Below are 12,777 nucleotides of genomic sequence, written 5' to 3'. Positions count from 1 at the left end.
ATGGGTGCTGCTGCAGCCTGTGGAAACGCTGCATCCTGCGTGTGTGTTTGTGTGTGAGCACAATCGTATAAACGGGTAGCCTCCAGAAAAGACAGATCTACGCTGAAACTGATAGCACCATTACTATACTTGTGCAAATATGAGAATTTTAAACACAGTGCCTGTGCTGCTGTGTGTGTGTGTGTGTGTGTATGTGCTGCTGGAGGGGCAAGTGGTGGGCTGATTGTGGACTCCTGAGGGATGAAGTGACATGTCAGGGAGAGAGAGACGGCTGTCCTGATGTGATGTGACACCAGCTGCCTCTCTGTCACTTTGTGTTCTCTGGTGGTGGCTTCAGGGGCTCAGCTAAACGCTGTTTACCACCACCACCAAACACAATGCTAACCCTAATGCTGGACAGCCCACACACACACACACACACACACACACACACACACACACACACACACATGCAGCGATGTAAACAGTGTTTTGGAAACTATGTCAAGATGTGCAGCCTTTGTATTTTCTTTTTTTTTTTTTTCTTTTCTTTCCTTATGTACTGTTAGGGAACAGCATTTTACTTCTTAACCACGTGTTGGCATCTTGCTTTTGCTGGAGCATTCAGATGTTTCAAGAGGATTGTGTGCACGAACCACTTTGAGAACAAGAGAGGCAGCCTGGTCCTCCACTTTCTAGCTCATGTCTCTCTCACTGTCTTTTCTCTTCTCTCCCCCCCCCCCCCCCTCTCAGCCTCGCGCTCTTTTGCTGGTGACCAAGGCAGCTTTATAATTGGAGCAGCGGTGGCAGCTTCCCTGCCGACTGCTCCTTTTAAATTACAAGCTCTACTGCTCTCCATAAACTCTGCCCTGCCTCTGACAAGTTTCTGCCACTGACTGGCTGAGTCTTCATGACTTTGTTTGCAAGAGGATGAAAATGTGTGTGTGACTCACCTGTATCTCCAGTTGCTGAACCACCTGCATCTGGACTCGGCACTGAGCAGTGCTGCGGTCATCTAGGGCGTGCTCATTGTTCAAGTGCCTAGAGGTAAAGGGAAACGCAACAGGGCCCACATTCAGTCATTTTGGGGAAATAAGTAGATGTCTATGAATTAAAAGCATCAAGATGATCAAAGCACTGCTAGCCCCACTTCAATGATAAGTTTTAAGTTATACTGAGTCAACAGAATCGTCTTTCACTTTTATTTAAACTAGTTACAAGCTGTTTCAGTACAATAAAAATAAATTATAATCTTGGAAGTGTATTTTGTCTAGTGAAGGACGCAGCAGCTGTGTTTTGTGTGTGTATAGTTCAATGGTGCTCACTGAGCCATGATCCAAGTCAACCACCTGGATATGAGCTCATGTGTTATCGCATGAAGCCTTATCTAAAGACTTTCTGTTAGCTAAACTCCACTCCACATATTAACACTGGTGCGTATGCGTGTGTGTGCGTGTGTGTGCATGGATATGTGTGGATGGTGGCGCTGTTTGTTTCCTCCAATGTGGGAGGACCAAGGACCTTCTGATCTTTCCCAGCCCGCCCCTCCCTTCCTCCACTCCTTTCTCCCTACTCTGTCATTGCCAAGGTTATTCACAGGTTGCCGGTGTGTGTGAGTGTGTGTGCTCATGCATGTTACGGTGTGAGTGTGCGTGTAGTTGTGTGTACACCAGAGTGACTTTTGGGATATCCTGTAGTGTTCATTTTTAATCTGAATCTTCATAAAGCCACTTTTTGGACTTGTTTATTGTGAAAATGTATGTTACACAAGGAAGAGTGTGTGTGTGTGTGTGTGTGTGTGGATGTAGAGTATGATTATTTTAGTGTGTGCGCATGTGTGTGTGTCTTTAAGAAAGCACAAAGTTAAGCAATATCAGGCGAAGACTAGAAATGAAACAAAAACAATGATGTCATGGCATTGCTAATCCAGGCAGATAGACGGCTCAACACAAGTGCACAATAATAATAACAAAAACATGATCTCACCCCTCTATCTCTTTCATTCTCTGTTAAGCTCTCTCTCCCTCTTCCTCACTCGCACGTCTGTCCACTCTCCCCTTCCCACTCGTCTTCCCCCGCAACTCCCTAAATGCCTATGATTCACACTCATTCCAACCAAAAATCGGCCCCCAAAACCCCTCCTCTCTCTATAGCCGGGCCATAAACAGTAGCAAGCTTTTTTTTTCGATGTGTCCCGACAATGAGGCTCTGTTTACTCCTCTGAGTGCTGGCAGACAAGGCTTTAACCCACATTACACCCAGTTCCACTGACCACAGCCAGAGTATTATACCAGAGGACTGGGAGGGAGGGGAGGTGGGCAGAGAGAAGAGAAGAGAAGAAAAGACTGAAATAGTGGAGTGTCTCCCTCCTCTGTTCTTCTACTCTACCCTTTTCCCTCCCAGGGCGATGACTAAGGCTGGCTGGAAGGGAGCACACTGTCGGACTGACGGCATTATCTGTCATTACCTCTTTTTCTTCTCCATCTCCCTCTCTCTCTTACACACACTCTTTCACTCTATCTCTCTTTTCCCCCTTCCATCTGCCCTGGGGCTACGTGAAATGAGACACCAAACAACAGCTTTCCTCTCCAAACTTTCCCAGCCTGCCTGCTCCCTTTGATCTGACTGTCCGATGCCATCACAATCACTACGCACACTTCTGTGATTATGTGTGTGTGTGTGTGTGAGTACATATTTCATCACCCTGGCTTATTAATATCTCCATTGTTCAAATAGCTAAGAGTTCCACAAAGATAATGAGAGTGTGAGTTTGTTTAGGGCTTCATTAGAGGCTTGTGAAGCCTTCGTTAGCAGCCACAGTGCCACGGGGAAGTCCACTGCACTGTGTGTGTGTGTGTGACAGAGGAGGAGGGAGCAGAATGTCAAGGCCAGCTACTGCATCAGCACACCCCAGTGACTCCAAACTGGCAAATACCGTTATGGATGTAGAGTGGGAATGAGTGGGAGAGAAGTTGTTTGATGTCTTTGCGTGGAAACAAAAAGGCGTGCATGTGGATGAGCTAATTAAGAATCATTTTCTGTTTAAGCAAAAAACAATCTTTCTGGCCTTTCAGAGAAAAAGCAGAAACCACAAACACACACACACAGACAAAAAACACCAACCAAATGAAGGAAGGACACGGTGACAGACACCACTGATGCACATCAATTCACATGTTCAGACCACTTATTCTTGCATGTATAAAAGCAACAAATGACTGGATGCATGTGCACACACAGCCAATAAAATGTGTGTCAGTTGAGCGAGGAAGATGATACCATTGTAAGAGGGGCCCAAAGAATTCCTCGAAAAACAGAGAACTTACACAGGTGTTGAGTGTATGGGGGTGCCTGTGTGTTTGCCCATGTGTGTGTACGCACACACGTGCCTCAGAGCAATCGTGATGTAACAGATTGCAACAGATGAATTAGTGAGGTAATGCAAAACCCCAGTGATGTACGTGACACTCCATGTTTAGCACAAACTATAGCTTCACTTTGCTCTACTTCATCTTTTGTTCCCACTGGTGATCTGAATCGGAGCAGGAGCCTTTTCAAGTAACAGGCATTGTGTTTGTTACCAGTTAGTGATACAATGGAAGGAAGTTTTTATGTGTTCTTAAACCTGGATTGTGACCAATGAGAGTGATGTGTGTGACTGCAAAGGTTTGAGCATTACATTAAAAACTCTTCTGGAAATATTGCCCTGCCATTGTTGTCTTTTTCCAGCTGCAGTATTAAATATACAGCCTGCAGGCACATGTTGTCATGAGCATTCATATTAAAACTCAGAGCACTTTAGTTTCGAGGCAGTCATGCGTATCAATCAACGTATGTTCTTCATTGTGTGGTGTACTGTTTTAATTTGTAACCCCAACCCGCGCATCATATATCACATTTTTGGGTGGTTGTTAACTTACTTAATGAACTGTCCCATGTCCTCACACAGTGCTTCACAGCCAGGCCACTTACACTCACCATGGCCATAAAGAGGATGGGAGCCGGAGTGCTCCTCATGACTGTGGGGTGAGAGAGAGACACAAAAAGACAGAGATAGTAAAACAGATTTTCATATGTTGTACTACATATAAAATACACAGAAAATAAAAGCGGTTGCTTTCTCAGAATAAGAACCAAAGTATTAATATGCCACACACTCATGCACAAACACACACACAAAACTAACTGTAGCAGCAGAAGCATCACTACAGCCATCTGAGTCTGGTTAGCAGTCATTAGTTTGCACAGTTCACGAAGCCAAGTGCAGAGAGAGGAGGATAGAGCAGAGTGGGGTCAGTTACAGAAGCCAGGCGAATGAGGGAATTGGTCCAGCAACCTCAGAGGCACATTCTTCAAGTCCATGACCTGTCTTTCTGTCCTTGGCGTATGTGTCGTGTATGTGTATGTTAGTGTTGGTGTGTGTTCTTATATTTCAGGAGTTGACACACAGTCGGCAGAGGACCAACCAGCCATGACTGATTGGTGGCGGCTGCCGTCATGTGCTGGTTGTTCTTTTGTGGTGAGCTTGTGCATGTGTGTGTTTTTTGTGTGTGTATCCGTTTATATTTATGAGCGTGTGTGTATTTGTATGTGTGTGTGGCGATGAAAGACTGGGCCAGGTTTGGTTTGGGCCCAGGGTAAAATAACTGTGTCTGTGCATGTGTGTCTGTGCATGTGTGTGTGTGTGTGTGGCAGGTCCAGTAGCAGATGTGGTTCAGACCTGGACCTTCGCCTGCGACTGCTGTCTCCACATATATTTACATGAGTGTGTATGTGTGTATTTGTATGTGTGTATATGTGTGTGTGCACGTGTGTGTGTGTGTGTGTGGACTGGGATGGGGATTCTCCCAAATCAACATCAGAAGGTTGTCTAACAAAAACCATTTGTCTCGCAGATGGAAACATGTCTCTCTCCCTCTCCCTCTGCTTTTTCGCCTCTTCCTGATCATATGTGCTGGCTGAGGTCGGAGCTTGTGTGCGTGTGTGTGTGTGTGTGTGTGTGTGCTGGCTGTGGTTGAGTCAACTCAGAAGCAGCTCAGACAGCAGACATGACAAACTGCTGGCAACCACATTCTCCTCCACATCAGCCATGCATTAGCTTAGCAGGCTAACACACTAATGCTACTCCCTTCATACTTCTACAAAAGCCAACTCTGTTGAGATACCAGCACTGCAGTAGTAGTATGGCAGTGTGTGACATATTTGATCAACTGACAGAAACGCTTTTAATTAATACTGGCACACCTACCCTGACCCCCTCCAATATGAGGTCATGGTCAGGGTCAACAATGCCCCTGGAGCAGGCAGTGAATCAGTGCTGAAGGACACTGTAGACCACCCTCCAACAGTCTTTCTGTCTCAGTCTTGTCCACTCAGGTTTGTGTATGTGTGAGTGTGTACGTGCTACTCACTGGCTGCTGGGGGGTTGGCTGCTTTTGGCGTAAAGGGGGAGATGGTCATCTCCGCTGTCTGCCTTGGTGAAGGAGGATATCCACTCAAACAGTCTGGCTCTTAAAGACGGAGACAAGCCCATGAGCAGCCGGAAAAGCCATGGGACAACACAGCCCTCATCATGGTAGAACAAGTACTGCCAGCACATGCATCTCTGATATGTCAACAGGGTAACAAGGAATTTATCCTACAATTTTAGATGACTCTGACAAATAATTTCCATTCTCTTCCAGGTGGCCTGCCTCTACCATCCTCTCTTCTCCTTTCCTCCATACTATACTGGCATGTAGCTGACAGCATACCAGCAGAACATACTGAACCCAACGCACCTCCTATCAAATGAGCTGAGAGACACTTACACCCTGGTGATGTGTGATATGCTGCATTTTCATGCTTCCTAACTGTGTTTACGTGTGTAGGTATGGAAGAACAGTTGAAAGCTAAAAGTTGAAAATGACATAGCGAGACTGTGTGAGTTAGAGAGGCTACAGGGACACACAAAGGACAGACACACCATCACAATGTAGATATTTACACATATATATTTTGTCATACTGCACATTATGGTACCTGTCTCTCTTTGGGGTGTGGCTCTGTCCGTTGGCCAGGCTGTGCAGTGAGATGTGAGCGCTGGCAGTTTTGGGGAAGGCTGAGGTAGAATTGGAGCTGTTGGTGCTCAAGTCCAGGCCCTCGGCCTGTTTCAGGGCCTCCTCACTGCTTGGCACCCCCGACACCTCCTTCCACAGCTGTTGGAGGTCTGACGGACACATCGCTGCAGAGAAGGGACACACAGTTTACTTAGCAACTAACTCAGGTGATCAACCTCACGTGTTCAGTGCAAATGTGATTATAGCATATTCAAGTTAGGCTAATTTAAACAAGGCTAAGAAGAAATACAGTTAAAAATAAGTCAGATGAGCCAACAATTGCAGTATCACCTACACACAAAGACTGTAAATAAAATGATGTCACAGAGAGCTGTGACTACCTTTTCTGATCTATATAAAACACACATGCAACTTTTACAGTGAGAGAGGAAAATAGGACAAACTAAAACAGACAAGAGATTAATTTCTACTAATTTCTTATTTTTCCAGATATCCACTATTAATCAACTATTTCCTAATCTCTGTTGGCAATTGCTACTGTCCACCAGCACCACTGCTCCTGTCACTACCACTATTTGTCTGAACAGGGTGGGGGCACACTTTGAGTTCTTTCTAGTTGCAGCTTTGTTATTTCTGCTCCAATTTCACAGTAAGAGAGACGCCTAAAATGCCACAGCCTACTCCAGTGGATCTTAACCATGCACGTACATACGCACGCACGCATGCAGCTACACACACACACACATCTGCACACACACACACATGTAAAGACCTCGCAGCAATCCAAATATTATGTCTGCTTTGTCTGCATTCTTCTATGGTCCCGCCAAAACAAAAGTTCTCACTCTGGAGGAATGAGGCGGTGTGAGCATAGATTTCTGTGGGTGTGTGTGTATTACCCAAAAAAACGGACCAATCTGTGGACACACTCAGAGAGTGAAAGTGCAAAGCGGTTAAGGGATTGTTGCATAAACTGTTTCCTCTTTTGACTTATCAGACTAGCTCATACCACACACATTCAATTAAAAATACAAGAAAAAATGTAACTAAGAAGAAAGAGATTCTGGATTCTAGTGAAGGTCAGCAATTTACTGATGAGTGCAAACTTCATAAACATAAAATCCTGATTTTGTGTGCATTCAGGTCAAAATACATTCTTACAATTCCCTCCAGCTAGTAAGTATTTGTGGAAGATGAGATTGCTCTTGCTAACCGTACATGCTCACACATATCAAATGTACACACCGACATCTGGCTGCTAGGTTCATATCTATTTCACATTAGTGTCTGTACACAAATGACATATGGTAGATAGTAGCCTGAAGTTACTTAGAAGGTGGGTTTCTGGGGAGCCCTTGTGGCTCACCTGGTAGAGTGTGTACCATGTGTCAAGGCAGAGTCCTTACCATAGCAGCCCGGATTTGAAACTGGCCCAGGCCCGTTGCTGCATGTTAACCCCTCTCTCTTCCCTGCATTACCTGACTTTCTCTACTGTGTCTATTAAATAAAGAAGAGTTGCTGAAAAAATTATCTTTCAAAAAAAGAAAGAAAAAAACTGTGTTTCCAACAGGAAGAAATCAAATCTAAAGTTGTTTTTTGTATGAGAGTGAAGAAACTGCTGAAACGGAACTTAGACACTCTCCATGCCTGGTCTGTGCATAGAAAACACTGTGTGATTCTCTTTAAAATTAGTTTAGTGCACTTTCAGTTTAATTTATCAGTATATAGTTCCTTTCAAAAACAAAGTTACAAAGTGCTAAAACATAGTAGTTTAGTTTTGGTCTCTAATGAACATTTGCACTCATGAGATATCTGAGAACTGCCTCCATTTTGCTGCAGTGAAAGAAATAAACAAAAACCATAGCAGGACCCCTCATGTCAACGCCCCCCCACCACCATCTACCCACCGGACACAACGGTCCTTTGAGGCGGGGCAATAGTGTGTGCAGTTGTGTGTGTGTGTGTGTGTGTATGTGCGTGTGTTTATGCATGTGTGTTTGTGTGTTTGCATGGCATGGCTGGCCAGAGGAATGCTCAGGCTCACGCCTGGCTGAGCCGTCACAATGGACCGGCTCTTTCACACTGCAGGGAAATTCCACTCTGATACGAAGGGAGTCAGGGAGAAAGAGAAGGAGATGCCAAAGCTAAATGTTTGCAACTGTCTGAAAAATTACACTCTTCTATCCAAAACTGTAGCCTCTGTCTTTTCATTTGTATTCAATTTGTATCTACTTCAGGTCCTTTTTCACTCTCTCTGTGAACCACTTGCGACCCCCTAGCCCATAAACACCCACAAGCACAAATCATCCTAAAGTTTCTGTGCAGTTCTTGGGTGTTGGGTCTTTTAGAAATTCATTGATTTGGCTGAGTTTATTTTTGTTTCGTCTAAATCAGATTACAGTGTGAGTACGAGGGTTTGTGTGTGTGACTGCATGTGACTGTGAACGACAGAATGGGAGAGATCAGACAAATGGAGGGAAGGAAACCGGTGTGTTTGGTCAACTCACTCAGCGCTTTAGCAATGTTACGGCCACTTTAGGGCCCCTAAAGCATTCTCCATGTGTGAGATAGTGTGTATGCGTGTGTGTGGACGACACACACATACACACATGTTCACTGAGGGCGGACCAGTCAACAGTCAACTTTTATCATTTCAAAACCATGCTGACAAAATGAAGGGACTGTGGGAGAAGTTACGTATAGGAACAAAAAAAAAAAAATCCAGTGGGCACAACCATAGCAAAATGATGATGTTCTTGTGTCTGGTTAATCTCAAGTACACACACACACACAAGCATGCGCACACTTGCGCAATAACATGCACACACCTCCAAGCAGGGGGCTTAGTGGCATATTTTACTTATTATCCAAATGAGTACCTTCCACAAACCCACCAATCAGGTTACCTTTTATCTTTTATAGGCTGATTAACTTAACAGGCTTCACATGCGGCGGTGAGTACAGGCCTGTGTGTGCTCAGTTATGACCATGTGTGCATGCATGTTTTTCAGAATGGGTCAGTGTGACTGAGTGTTGTATGGTTGGGGGTTGTGTATATGTGTGTGTGGGGGGGTGTACGTACCTTGCTGCAGAGACTGCATGGTGGTGGCGGGCTGCAGTGGGACCAGGCCTTGTCTCTGGAGGTTGAGGATGTGCTGCTGCTGAAGCTGCTGCATCTGGATCAGCTGCTGCTGGAAGGCCAACTGCTTACTGCCTAACTGCTGTTTGCCAGAAGACACAGAGAGAGACAGGGTAGAAAAAGTTAGGGATTTTTTGGTATTAAATCCTCTGCATAATTGCACAAAAATGTCAAACCCTGAACCAGTGAAGACCTACAGAAATCTGCATCAACAGATCAACTCTGACACATATTAGTGTCACATTTTTCAATGGTAGTTTTGAACTAAATTTGCCCCAGATTGATTTATTTCTTTTCACATCTAAGAAGATGCTCTTCACTGTTCTGGTATTATGATGCCAATTGGTCTGCTAGTCCCATTATACCCTTCAACCAATTCAAGTATTAAGTCAACTAACACCATATAAATTAAATACAAGGGTATACATATGATTTGTCTTCTGCTGAGAAGTAGTATTAATACATTAGTATTAAAGGAAAGTATAGTCTGAAACTCAATTTGAGGACCTTGGGGATGAAGAGAAGGAGGGAAGGGAACAAGGGAGAGTGGGAGCGAGTACATGGCATGTGGCGATAATGTTGATGTGTGTTACAGTGATAAATGTCCCCTTTCCTGCTTTCCTAGTCTGGAGCAGACCTGGCCTGTGCTGCGCTGTTTGAAGTCCCCCCATACCAACCCCCCAAAGAGGTGGACTTTATCTCTCACAGATAACTAGGGGAGAAAATAAATAAATAAATACAACTTGAGGAACTGCTCATTGTGTGTGCATGTGTCTGTGAGAGAGAGTGGCAGCCTGGAACTCTTTGAACAAAGAGGATCTCACAGGAAGGGCAGAAAGGTCACTTCCTTTCAGACTTGGTGCCTGGGGAGACGAAGTGTGATGGCAGTGCGTTTGGGTCTGGGAGGGGGCTTTTAGGGAGGTTGTAGAGGAGTAAGCACAACAAACTATTCTTTACAAAAGAAAAAAGAAGGAGGATTAGAGAGGGGGGAAATCCTTTTTTTTTCATGCAGACATTCAATGGAATTTGGTTTCAGCAATAGGTTTTGAAGATTATTGAAAATGTTTTAATATTTGTACTGAACTCTTTGCTGGAAATCTGAAGCCTGTTTCACAAAAGTGACTTGCAAGCACTGCTTTCACACAAACCTAGGCACTGATCGGGGCCACAGCTACAGTCCATGACACAGACCTGACGCTGTCAATGCTCCAGTTTCACTCTACAGTTGGTAAAAAACACCTGTGTTTGCTATATTGGAACTACAGTGTAATCAGGAAACATTCATCTCTTAGGCTTTGTCAAAGAAAAGGAATGTTTCTGTATCATGCTTACATAGTTCAGATCTTGTGAAGCCATGTGAATTGCCAAATTCAAATTTGTTGCAATAAATGGTTTATCATGATCAGAATATCCTGACTGAACTGTTTCCTCCCGTCTTTCTCTTTTTCTTTCTCTCTTTCCAGACATCCCCCTCCTCTTTCACTTGTCTGTCCATTTTATTTCTTCCACTCCGCCCTCTGTCTCTCATTCCCTCTTGAGATATGGCTATGGTTCTTTAAAGCACACATTGTGTGTGTGTGTGTGTGTGTGCCTGTGTTCTGTTTACATTAGCTGTGGCTGAGTGGCCAAAGCTAGCGCAGTAACAGGCTGTCAATGTGATTTATGAGCACATCACACACTGTCTGAGCCTGCCAGTCACACAGACGCACACACACACACACACACACATAGAAGGACACTCACAGAAAGACACACAGCACACACATACTGTAGATGGACACTAGTGGTGGACACACATACACGTGCACACATCTCTTATGATGGTCAGAGTCACTTCATTAAGCTGACTCCTGACCAGTCCCAACTGCGCCAGCGACACACACAAACACTGATTGAACATACACATACATACTCTTTCTTTCAATGCTTCACTTCCACGGAGACAAGAAAGTGAAGAGGAATTGCAGAAAAGAGGGAAAAGGGCAAAATGTCACAGCCACTCGAGCACAAACACTCCAAAAGGAGAGATTTTCTGTTGTATTTGCTGCACTTCCTACTCTGTCTTTTTCTGTTTCTTCCTGTTCTCTTGTTTTCTGGGTGTATTGAAGGCCTGCTAGAATCTAAAGTTGGTTTAAATCCTCTTCCACACCTGGTCTAACACTAGTCTGACCAGAAGCAGTTTCTAGGTTAAAAGACAATTTACCTGGCTGATACCTGGTTATCTTGCATTGTAGGACAGGCTTACAAACAGTACAAGCCTTACATAAATGAAACATGTGCCCTGCATCAATATCTGACAGCGCCTGCTTTACTAGGAGAGATATGAGAGTCGACTATAAAGGTGTTTTTTGTTTTTGATTGATGGCTTGCAGCAAGTGAAAAACACTGACTGCTGGAAATGGCCTTAGTCATATCAGCTGTATGCAGCTCTGTAGGGAGGAATAAACCCCCGAGTGTGTGTTTGTGCAGTGAACCATCACACATCAAGCCTTTCCCTCTCTGCATGTATGTGTAGCTGTGTGACCAGTGTTTGCACTTGTCTAGTTGTTACAGGACAACAAACCTGAAAACTGGGACAGCAGCAGAGAGAAGGGAGAAAGCGAAAGCGATTCAGACACCCTCTCAACATGCGAGTCAACCACAACTGGTTTGCTTTGGTCACGGTCGAGTTGGTTGACCGCTGTCGGTGAGGAGTTTGTGTGTGTGTGGGAGGGGGTCTCTGCCCACTGGGAGAGGAGTAAGAGGAGGAGAAATCTAGGATGTGTCTCCTCATGCGTTTATCAGTCTCACAAGGCACTTCTCCTTAAGTCTGTCTCCTGCATGGTCCTCTGTGTGCTCTGCAATTTTGGTGACTGTAACAAAAATGTCTCTATTATACACAAACGGTACCCACATGCACAAACAGGCACATACACACACACACACACACACTCTCGTACACACAAGTTATGACAGTAATCTTGTCTGATCGATTGAGATCCTCTTTGTTGTGCCACAATGTGATCCTAGTTGATGCCCTCTTATCCTGCTGTACCACAGCTGTGGTTAAACCTGGTATAGTGTGTGTTCATGCATATTTGTGTGTGTGTGTGTGTGAGAGGGAAAGCTAGAGCAAGGGAGGCTCCTAGTGCTGGTGGGGTTAATTGACAATTAAAAGAGCGGCAGACCCCTCCTACAGAGAGATTTCACCTCGGGTTTAGAGCTGAAGGCATGCAAATGAATACTTTGGCAGGGTAGCGTATGGTTTAGCACAGCACTCCTTTACTGCCTCGACATGGCATGCTGGTGGAAAAAATAAAAATACATAGTCACTAATCCTTGTTTTTGAGACAAGCTGGTACACAAAACAATAATAAACCAGAAAAAAGGAGGATGATAGAGAAAGAGAGATGGAAATTGCTAATGTATATCCTACATCCTATACATTAGATCCTTCACGTGACTTTTTCCCCTTGTCAGGCTCCCATGTCAACCGCTTTTACTGCGTTTAAGGGTACTTGTGTACTTTAGAGTGTACTTCAGCTGAGTGAGTGTGTACTTGGTGAAGTTCACCTCTTTTGCCGCTTGCTTCCCAGCTTGCTGCTGCTGTTGCTGCTGTTG

The 12,777-nt window shown here is 44.6% G+C and overlaps 1 protein-coding gene across 3 annotated transcripts in view; it reads right to left on the bottom strand.

Moving 5' to 3' along the window:
* The window catches only part of foxp4 (forkhead box P4), a 93,938-nt gene that overhangs the window by 15,816 nt on the left and 65,345 nt on the right, over nt 1-12,777 (bottom strand). Inside the window, exons 5-10 of one of the 3 annotated variants that reach the window (XM_038695655.1) lie at nt 12,730-12,777; nt 9,121-9,259; nt 6,001-6,202; nt 5,391-5,489; nt 3,900-3,998; nt 933-1,020 (exon numbers count right to left, since the gene is read on the bottom strand). The exon at nt 12,730-12,777 is cut by the window's right edge and continues 90 nt beyond it. In XM_038695655.1, coding sequence (XP_038551583.1) covers nt 933-1,020; nt 3,900-3,998; nt 5,391-5,489; nt 6,001-6,202; nt 9,121-9,259; nt 12,730-12,777 — 675 coding nt within the window. The remainder of the gene's footprint in view (nt 1-932; nt 1,021-3,899; nt 3,999-5,390; nt 5,490-6,000; nt 6,203-9,120; nt 9,260-12,729) is intronic. The other 2 variants (XM_038695656.1, XM_038695657.1) reach the window with 2 other exon arrangements.

The sequence above is a fragment of the Micropterus salmoides genome, unplaced genomic scaffold (genome assembly GCF_014851395.1).
Source record: "Micropterus salmoides isolate LMB-PRFRI ecotype aquatic unplaced genomic scaffold, ASM1485139v1 Ms_hic_scaffold_4, whole genome shotgun sequence".
Classification (NCBI taxonomy): Eukaryota; Metazoa; Chordata; class Actinopteri; order Centrarchiformes; family Centrarchidae; genus Micropterus; species Micropterus salmoides.
This window is presented reverse-complemented; position numbering and strand designations above follow the sequence as displayed.